The sequence below is a fragment of the Amblyomma americanum genome, chromosome 6 (genome assembly GCF_052857255.1).
Source record: "Amblyomma americanum isolate KBUSLIRL-KWMA chromosome 6, ASM5285725v1, whole genome shotgun sequence".
Lineage (NCBI taxonomy): Eukaryota > Metazoa > Arthropoda > Arachnida > Ixodida > Ixodidae > Amblyomma > Amblyomma americanum.
The window spans coordinates 11,262,260-11,272,728 of NC_135502.1; the positions used below are offsets into that span (position 1 = coordinate 11,262,260).

Sequence of the window (10,469 nt, forward strand, 5' to 3'; positions counted from 1 at the left end):
CTTTTAATCTGAGCACACCACCATGGCAGTAGAAAACACTTTCATACTCAGTTTCAAGAAAATAATGTTATTCTTACCAACAACCACTGCAGAACTGTAAAGCAGAGTTGTTTATTCGATAATGAAGAATACCCCCCTGCTTAATAGAGAAAAAGACTATGCGCTGCTGCTGTCACGGTGTGTATTAAGCTTTACGTGCCAGCGCAATTTTTTGTTTTGGATTTGCCTTAAACAGCATAGTTGTACTTAAATATCTACAGTAAGTAGACATTTATTGCATACATGAGTGTTACGACGCGCAACAGTGCCCGTGCAAGGTTTTTATCTGGTGCGGTTTACAATAAAGCAAACGCGGAATCTACTTCAGATCAGCCAGATCAGGCTCCGGGTCATCGATTATACAGCTATTGAAATTAGATTTCAAACGCCGCTAAGTTTACTTCAGCGACCCGTGGAAGAAAGGCAAGTACTCCTAATTACGCTAAACTACGACCTCGATTACCAGTCAGGAAAAGAAAATACTTTTTCTGCTGCTAAATTTCCGCAATCTCATAACCTTACAAAAGCAGCTCGCAAAATGCAAGCTGGACAGCAGTGGCAGAGCAAGCAAATGAACTAAGGGGGACCCGAAGTGGTATGTGCGCACGGCGTTGTGCAAACGGCCAACACAATCATTGCACACTGCCACTTTTCGAACTGCTTGATAACTTTGTGCGTTTGACCGTCACATAATAATTAGATTCTTGGTAAAACACTGGTCATTGCATGAGATTTAGGAATGAAATGTTAACAGGGGGACATAACAATAGGCTTCGAATTCACGCTAATTTCTCTTCGTTGTCCTGTTTGTCAAGCTTAAATCTGTCACCAGCCGTTATACTGCCGTTATTCCGACGCGGAAACCTTAGTGGCTGGATTGCCCTGTTTAAATTACACTCTGTGTTGTACGCCCTAGAGTTGCTTACCACACCACATGGTCAGTTGAGTGGGTGTCATTCGGTTCTGATAATCTACTGGAGTATCTTCAGTATCTACTGGAGAAGCGGCAAAATTCTAATCTTTAAGACAAAAGAAAAACATTAAAGTGCCTCAGTGAGAAATCACGCCAAAATATCTCCTTTTATTGGTCTTAAATTCTCCTTTTGCAATGACGAAAAGAAGGCAATTTTAAAGTAATTATAACGAAGAGGCGAGACAGAGCAGAGCAGCAGCTTAAAGAAGAGCAAAGAATAAAATAAAAAAAGCGGAAAGCAAGCAAAAGTGGCCTCGCAGACTATGAGACACTAACAAATCGATGAAAAACCTCAGCGGCCAGAAAGGGGCAGAGCACAAAAGCATTGTATCACTGGCTGATCGCGTTTTGAATGCAAAGAGAGTCAACTTCTTTCGCTGTCTTGGAGAAAAAAGAGTGATGAAGAAGGAACTAAGGCGGATAACAGATTGTTCGCGACATTGGAGAGCCGCGCGACGAGGAGAGATAGCGTCCTTGTTGCCCGAGAGAATTGGCAATCATCCCGGAGTGTTGTTTGCTGTTCGCCCATTTTTTCGGCTCGCTTTTCACATCGGGAGTCAATTTGAGAAGTGTCGAGTGCCGACGGATCCTGCGCCGGCGGAAATAGAGGATAAGCATGGCGCTTCTAAGAGGCTCGCCGAGACCAGACCAACAGCAAATCGGCTCCGACGGCGCAACAACCTTTCGAGCGAAATTACGAAGAAAAAGACAAGAAAGAAGCGTCGGTTCTCCGGGGACCAACAACTTATCGCGAAAGTATAAGAAAGACCCGTCCTTTCTTGACGCATAATTGTGTCATGTCTGTCTAGCCTTCTGCAAGCGGAGTAAAATGCAGATGAGAAAAGAACCATACATTCTTCTCGTTACAGATCTGGGACCACTCTGCAATGCAAGCGCAAAAAAATGAACAAAAAACAATGTTTTGTGATCAAAATAAATCAAACTTTGTTTTGCACGCAATAAAAGTAAACATTCATGGCCATCACCGGTCTCCGCAAATTCGCATTGAGGCTGACTGCAGAACTATTAAGAAAGGCTGTGGTGAGTTTAATACATGGGGCACAGCATAAACGCTTGTTGAGTCGGTACTTCTGCGAACATGATGTCCTAACACCAACTTTCCTTTTTATTCTCTTATATCATGAAATCAAATCAAATCAAACCAAATCCAATCGACTTATTTGTCGATATAGTTCGCGGAACGGCACCCTATATTGCCCTAAGTTTAGGCGGATTTTGAGAGGTGGCGCAGGAAATTTCCGCGTGTCACATCACCGCATAACGGGAAAAGTGCGAATATTGTCCTGAGCAAGCGACTGCTTGAGTCGCTCTCATATTCTCGGTCGCTGTGTTTTAGGGCTCGCGGAGAGAGCCGTTCTGAGGCTAGTGCGAGCCTCATTATCCCGCTTTGTGGTCGCCGTAGTGTAAAAACCACAAAATACGTATCGAACGAGTCCCCGCGTGCATCTCCCGGTCCCGACATTGCAGAGTTTGTCAACGATATCCTGGGCTGGAGGCTGCGCAGCTTTCCATGTGCAGCTGAGCAGTGAGATTTTTCGAAGCCGGCTTACATTATGATGGACTTGCATCCTACTTGCATCACGCAATGCGCGACAGCGGTGGACGCTGGTTCGGACAGCTGCTTCAGAGTGCGTGCGCACTCTTCGCAGAGAAAAATTCAGTTTCATAATAAATAAGTTTTATATTATGCAATTAAGCAAACATTTACCCTTTTGCATAAGTTTCGTGAATCAGCAAGATTTATTGCGAAATGCGCAGGGTGTTTTTTACAAAAGACCTTCCAGGGAAATGTGCGCTGTTTTTTTCTTGGCTGCCCCATTAACCCGGGGCGCGAATGACAACTACATAACATGTAGTTTCCTCTTCAACGCAGACTTTTTCGTTAAAATGTAAACAGAAAAGACTTTCTGACGCTTTCTTTAATCTAACGCCCAATATTTTGTTGCGAGGAAAGCGCCTTTTAGGCCCGTCAGACTTTCCGACAGCATGCTTTCCTGAGGTATAAAAATACTATCTTCGTCAATATATGGTCCGCTATACTGTCTAGTGGCATGAATTTCAGCATAAAGGCGCTGGCGTCTCCACTGCGGCTTTCAGACAAACGCTTAGGTGTCCTTGCTTTTTCGCACAATTGCGCACACACCCAGGCTTAGATGTGGGTACGACTCAATACATGCCACATTGCCTCCACACAATCCAACTGTATCATCATTGTATTTGTGTGTGCAGTTCTCTGCATGTTTTGCACTTGTGTGACAGTGAATTTCCCAGTTAATGCCCTACGCTCCCGCCACCTCTCGTTTACCACATCAGCCCCCCCCCCCCCCCCCCCCCCCCCCCCGTGTGCATATTTTCTTTGCGACAAAATTGTCAGCAGCTGCCAACAGTATCTTCCCGTCAAGCAGTTGCAGCACATCCCGCAAAATCTCATAGTGGTTAGTTTTCCATGTCGATCCTTACGCCGTCGTCAGCATAGGACTTGAAAAACAAATTACAGCCTCTATCACTGCATGCCCCCCCCCCTCCCCCACTTTCCTTAGCTCTCATCCCCTTCAGCTTTCTCTTGCTTGCACCAAATAGTTCAGCGCGCACATTGACGCCACAGACAAGTTCGCCGCCATCAAGCCAACAGCGACCGGATTCAGATGTAAAATGCTCATCGACGACGTAAACCGTTCGTCAGCCACGCTCCCGCAATATATCGCTGCTCTTAAAATCTTCTCCAAGGACAGCCTGCGACCGGCCATATTTCTGTGTCCGCCTCATTTCGGTTACTGTGCGTCAGAAGAGCCGCATGCCTATCAAAGCCAGTATACGATTAGCCCGGCTGAAACTCCGGTTGGGTATGAGTTCGGCGTCATGCGAATAAACTGCTTTGCTTCACAGCGAGAAGTTCCAGTGATAGTGGCGATTACGTAACGGATGTGCGCAAAGGATGCAGCTACTGATCTAGCTGGCATCAATTTCATGTTTATTTCTGCTAAACGGGCAGGCTGAAATGCTTTTTATTGCGTAATGTGCTCTGCAACCCTATTTAATATCGCGGTAGCATCAAAAGCGCTCCGCCAATTAGGTGCAACGAAATTGTTTATTTGCGCAACACAAGCAATATTTTTCCTGACCGTTGTTTTTATCGCCGAGCGGATAAGATGCGATGCAAAAGTTGAAATAAGACCACGCGTTCAAGAAATCAACTAGAAAAAAATACTGAACATCTCCTTAGGATTTTGGAGCTTTTCGTGTATAACATTAAGCAGCCTGTTTACCCCATCAGCTTGTTGGGTTTTTTTTTGTGCTTATTTGAGTTCGTCTTCATTTATTGAAAAACAAAGCCTAAGCAAGCGACTTTGGAAAGGCACCCGTCAACGTATATTAAAGTTCGTTGTAATTTCGCACTTTATTCCACGATCTGTGCGACCGAGATTAAAGTGCGCTGTGGAAAAGAAGCAAGAAACCAATTTCGTGATTTCATGAACTTAAACGGACTGCGAATGCAGGTCATGTATGTTGTCTCAGCATCACTAAGCAGTTCAGAATTTACCGCATTTCAAGTTTACTGCGAGTCAGGCCACCGAATGTGACGCACTTTCGGTTTCTATTCCGACTTTACATAAAAGCTTGCAATTATTACGCAGCCGCGGCACTCACGTCACAGAATAACTGTAATAAAATGCACACAGTTTCACAGCTGTAAAAAGGCTTAGGATGAGAAGCTATAGAATATATGAGCTGGCAAACCCCCATCTATGCGCTAGTCTTTCGGCAGAAGTACTGCACTCAATTGCACCCTTTGCCATTCACCCTTTGCCGAGACAGCAGAGTTTTAGAGCACCATTACTAGACAGATTTCGGCAGCCTGTCCTGAAGTCGTTGGGGGGGGGGGGGGGGGGGGGGACGATGGCGGAAAGGCGACTTTGCCTCCGTGGCCTTTTCTCTAGATAATATCTATAAGGCTTAATTTCGCATTTCATAGCAGTAGGCGCTGCCTAGAAAACAGCGGTACAGGCCATAAACTTGTAATCAATGCACATAAGTATATAAGAACGCTATAAAATTTATTTCAATGAGTGTTTAGCGTGACACTCAGAGTTATTTTTAACCTGTACAGTGAAAGCGCGCAAAGTAACAGAGTAAGAAAAAAATAATTTTCTATTACGACGGTTAAGGAAATAGGTGCACTTGAATAAATAAGCACGAGTCGTGTACAAATTTCGCGCCTCCGTCAAGGAGTAAACTTTGGTTGCGTTAGAGGAGTTCGTGAGCCAAATGACAGTGAGGCTATCATGCGCCAAACATCAGGTTAAATTTTCTATTCTGTTGCGCGAAGAGAAGTAAGGCTTTCATAAGTTACAGGTGCTATAAAACATTAATTTCTTGAAGGAGCCAAAGGAGAGATTAAATATAGTTTTGCTTAAACCAAACATCTTTGAAATGCAATATACTGAACGTAAAACCGCAAGTGCTTCCTTCCCAGTTTCTGAAGCCTTGTTCACAAAAATGTGACGACCAATAGTCGTTCCCAATATATATATATATATATATATATATATATATATATATATATATATATATATATATATATATATATATATATATATATATATATATATATATATATATATATATATATATATATATATATATATATATATATATATATATATATATATATATTATAAAATCACTAAAAATGAGAAAACGTAACAGGATTTCATTCACGACGTTTCGGCTGGTGGACCAGCCTTTTTCGAGTCTGGTCCTCCAGCCGAAACGTCGTGAATTAAATCCTGTTATGTTTTTCAATTTTTGGTGATTTTATATTATATTGATCAATCAGCTGCCAAGAAATCACTTTTGGTATATATATACCTCTAGCCATAGATTGCGTACTGCGCCTTCACGCATGAGGTCTTGAGCGTCGTTATGAAGCTCAGCGAGCGCTTGTCTTAACCGACAGATAGTGAAAGTTGTCAGTACGAGATTGACATGGGAAGCAGTTTTGTTACTTTCTCTACCAATATTTCTGGTTTGACAAAAACATTCACTTGCCCAAAATCATAAACGAAAAAGCTTTATTTCTTTTCCTTGAAGCTTTTAGTCATTGAATGTAACTCACCAAATCGCTACGAATTTCTCTCACCAGGCAATATTGCATCAAACCTTGGGCTGTATGCAATATGTGTACATCATTTTTACTTTTAACCCCTTGCTCTATTCGACGCAAACAATCGGTAACTTTCACTGTGTTCTGCGTACCTCGTCGATCGAGCATATCCTTTCTCACGTGCGAAACAACGCTTTGTTATTAATTTACTAGAAATTCTAGCAGAGAGAGAGAGTGAAAACCATAACGACAGGGAAAAGCGGAGAGGTTAGGCGGTGGAAACTTCACCGTAGCCAGCTACTCCACACCAGTCTAAAGAAGAAGAGAAAGAAAGAGAGTGCCGATGTAAGGTGGTGATGTCATATTACAATGGTTTGCATGGACCCCCCCCCCCCGTACGGTACACATTTCCGCACATACGCTGGCTTGTGGAAATTTTACGATTCGTTGCTGCCAAAGGAGCTGCAAATGAGGCCAGCCGCAATCCGCTTCCAATGTATTCTCAACATTTTCGCTGTTCGTGCACGTGCGAAAATCTGAACTCCTTTCCTTGTGTGATGGGCAAGTCTATCGTGTCGGGAGAGCCGTTTACTTAAACACTTACATCACAGATTAAAGTCCCGCTTCCATAATTGAATTCAATCCATTCAGTATTCAGCACGGAGCGTCGGAGCGAATAAATCAGTAGGAAACGGCAAATCTTGGTTTTCTTTCGACGCGTAATTCAGGCGCCGCTCCTGAAGAGACTCCTTTATCTGCTCAGATGAAATAACTATTTATTCTGGTGGGCTACGCTAAATTTAGTACCATTAATAAATGCAGAATTTAGCGCCGCGATCGATGGTAGGCGATATAGCAATAGTCTATTTGTGTATCCGTGAATTCTTCAGATGTACAGGTAGAGCGATTGCCGAGAGATTACTCTAAAGCTAATCCAAAGAGCACACAAGAGCCATCCCCACCACCACTTACATGACTTTCTTGTGCCGACAAAAGCAGCATCTGAGGCAGCAAGCCAAGGGAATTTAGGTTCTTTAATTACTTTCTTGGTTTGTGGTTTATGGGGGTTTAACGTCCCAAAGCAACTCACGCTATGAGAGACGCCGTAGTGAAGAGCTCCGGAAATTTCGAACACCTGTGATTCTTCAACGTGCACTGACATCGCACAGTACACGGACCTCTAGAATGTCGCCTCTTTTCGACCACCGCGGCCGGGATCGAACCCGCGTCTTTCGGGCCAGCAGCCGGGCGCCACAACCACTCAGCAACCGCGGCGGCTATCAATTACTTTCTTGTTGCTTGCACCTGCGACAACGACAATACTAGTATTTGAAGGCGGCAATTCTATTTCTTTTTCAGCCGTAGTCTGTGAACCAGCGACGTGAGAAAACAGCCTACCGGACAAGAATTAATCAAGCATATATATCGCAGCAATTTTTCCATGAACAGACGCGCAGAATCTCCTGTTGGGAGGAATTCATAGTGTGCAAAATCGAACCTCTTTCTAAGGGGCCGTGGAGCTGGTGATCGAATATAGCAAGTACCTTCCTTGTGCGGTCAACGCGTATTGTTGTTTTTTTGGTTGTATACAGTATTTTGCAAATTCCTTCTTGAAATAAGTGTGCGATAAAATGTTCTGGAGAGCCACATAAGAGCGTAGCATCTTGCATTCACAAAAGAACATAAACAAGTTTTTTACTCCACAATTAATTACCCAATATTTCCACGGTGTCTCTTTAAATTCCGAAGTAGCCATGAATTGTGAAGCATGCATTATAGGTGTCGAAAGGAAGCAGCGGAAGGCAAGATACCTACCTGAATAATCTGTTGTATGTTGCAGATTTAAAGAAAGTAAAACAGCACAGGTTTTTTAAAAAAAATACTCTAGTCAGAGATGAGAGAAACAGGGGCCCAAAGACTAGCATAACATAATTAAATTTTCTTGACATCGCTTTTACAACTGTGAGCTGCAGTTGAGCATATAACCACTACCATCCAAAGCACAGAAAAAGTCTCTTGAGCGCTTTCCCAGTACTGTACCGCACGCAAAAAGTTCCGCAAGATTGAACGAATTCTTTTCTTCATTTTTATTGTTTGTGAACTTTTCAAAGAAATATTTCAAACCATTCATGGCCTTCTACGCACCTTCTTTCTAGCCTTCCTCTAGCAAACCACAGCATTATTGCATGCGCAAACGCGGGGATAATAGGAAACATAAAATTATTCTACTTACGCTATCATACTGAACAAAAATAAATTAAAGCATAAAAAGGAGCTATACAAAAAATATATCTTGAACATTCAGCCAAAATTACACCTTAAGTATGAGTGATAAACACGCTTCTTTCGTCTCTCTCAATAGCTTTTCTAGAGGCGAATGATACCGTAACTTATTAAAAACATCAGCGAAGAAATAAAACTTTCTTGTCTGCAAACTAGCATTCTCTTTTTTTTGCCTACCATCTCACTGATTTTGTTAATCGATGACTTTCGTGTTTTAACAGTCCAAGAAAAAATGCAGAGTTCAGATATAAAATTTAAGCGTTGAGAAACGGTCGATTTATTTTATTTATTGTATCTCATGGTGAAAAAAAAGGTGTGTCCCATCGGCAGACGTTGTCAGTGGAAGACAGTCGGTTTCTTATCACTGGGCTTCAACAAAGCATGCGGTGTATGTATGTCGTCGTGTTCGACGAAGCATTTGATGGCTGCGCGTTCTGTTTTCTGGCATTCTCCTTTCTACTAAACGTCAGCATACTATTTTGTGTGCTCGCTGTTTCTTTTTTACTGCACCTGGTTTTTGTACGGCGTCCGCACTCACTGTCGCCTAAAGGCCAAAACTGGGGCCAGCAGTACTTATTAAATGAATAAAAGATCGAATCACGCAGTGCGCAGAATTAAAGCTTTCTTCTCCGGGTTTGCTTTTCCTTCGTAAAGACGGTACCGTAAAAGCGGCTACCAGCCGGCTGCACGCACGGGCGTCAGAAAAAGAAAAACCAGCGAGGCACGCTGGCGCTCGTTTCTGCGTTGCCAGTCAGCTGAGCCCGCCGGAGGGCCCGCGCCAAGGAGAGCAGCCCGGCGCAGGTGTGCCCGCCTGAGGGAGGAGGCTTGGCCCGACCCCGGGTGACGTAACGACCGCCGCCGGCCTCTCCTCCGAAACAAAGGGGCGCTACGCTCCGAGCGTCCCGCGCTGCCGACGCCGAGCAGCGCACGCGGTCCAGACAAAGCGCCGGCGGAGAACGCGAGGACGGCTTCGCCTCTCGACCGCGCTGCAGAGTGACAAAGCCCACCGGCGAAGCCCGCTGACTCACCCTTGTGCATTCCGGTGTATTTGTCCTTGAGAACGATGAGCTCGTAGATCTTGCCGAACTGCTCGAAGAGCGGCCGTAGGTCTTTCTCATCCAGGTTTCGCGGAATCTGGCCCACGAACAGCTTGATGGCGTCGTGGTCCTTGACGGGTGCCAGCTCGCCGTTGCCGTTGTGGATGACAACCGAATCCAGTACTCCGTTGTGCAGCGCCATGTTTGGAAACTCACAGCACAACATGCATGCGACCGTCGGTGGAGGCGCGGGGCGGCAGGCAGCGGCACACTCGCACGCACACACTTGGCTCGCAAAAAACTCGACGCGGTCTGTCCGCGAGCCGCGCGCACGGGGCCGCGCGCCGCCGGCGCTGCACGCGCATGCGCGCAGGAACGCCGTGCAGGCTCCCATTGGCCCCAAGCGGGCCACGTGATCACACTGACTCGGTCTTTCCCTCCGTCGCGCGCTGAGCAGCATCATTCGAAGCGCGGGACGCGGCAAGTTTCGCGCGGTGTTCTCCCCGCATCCCGAACAGGAGGAAGGGAAAACAGGCGGGCGCTCCCGGTGCGCTGACGGGGTTCTCGGCGCCCGAGCGCCTTGACTGCACATCGCGTTTCGTAAGGGACCGTCCTGCCACCGCATCCAGTGCAGCTGATCACGCAGACCACGCAGACCACGCCTCGGTATTTTGTCACACTTTACAGTCAGTTTCCTCTCGAAAGGCGTGCGAAACGTGTAGTCTTGCCTCTTCAGCGACGACGCCGGACCGCAAATGTGACATGCGTACTGTACGCGTGTATTGAATTTAGGATATATATATATATATATATATATATATATATATATATATATATATATATATATATATATATATATATATATATATATATATATATATATATATATATATATATATATATATATATATATATATATATATATATATATATATATATATATATACACGCAGAAAAGCCGGCGTTGTCGGCGTCGCTGACAGTGAGCGAAAAACTCGCGAAAAATTCCCTG

General features: G+C 44.6%; 1 protein-coding gene across 1 annotated transcript in view; it reads right to left on the bottom strand.

The window, feature by feature from the left end:
* Positions 1 to 9,765, bottom strand: part of LOC144136298 (CUGBP Elav-like family member 1) — a 624,321-nt gene extending 614,556 nt beyond the window's left edge. The window contains exon 1 of the mRNA XM_077668537.1: positions 9,449 to 9,765. Within this exon, the coding sequence (XP_077524663.1) occupies positions 9,449 to 9,683 (235 nt within the window). The 5' untranslated portion in view covers positions 9,684 to 9,765. The remainder of the gene's footprint in view (positions 1 to 9,448) is intronic.
* Between the last annotated feature and the right edge of the window lie 704 nt (positions 9,766 to 10,469).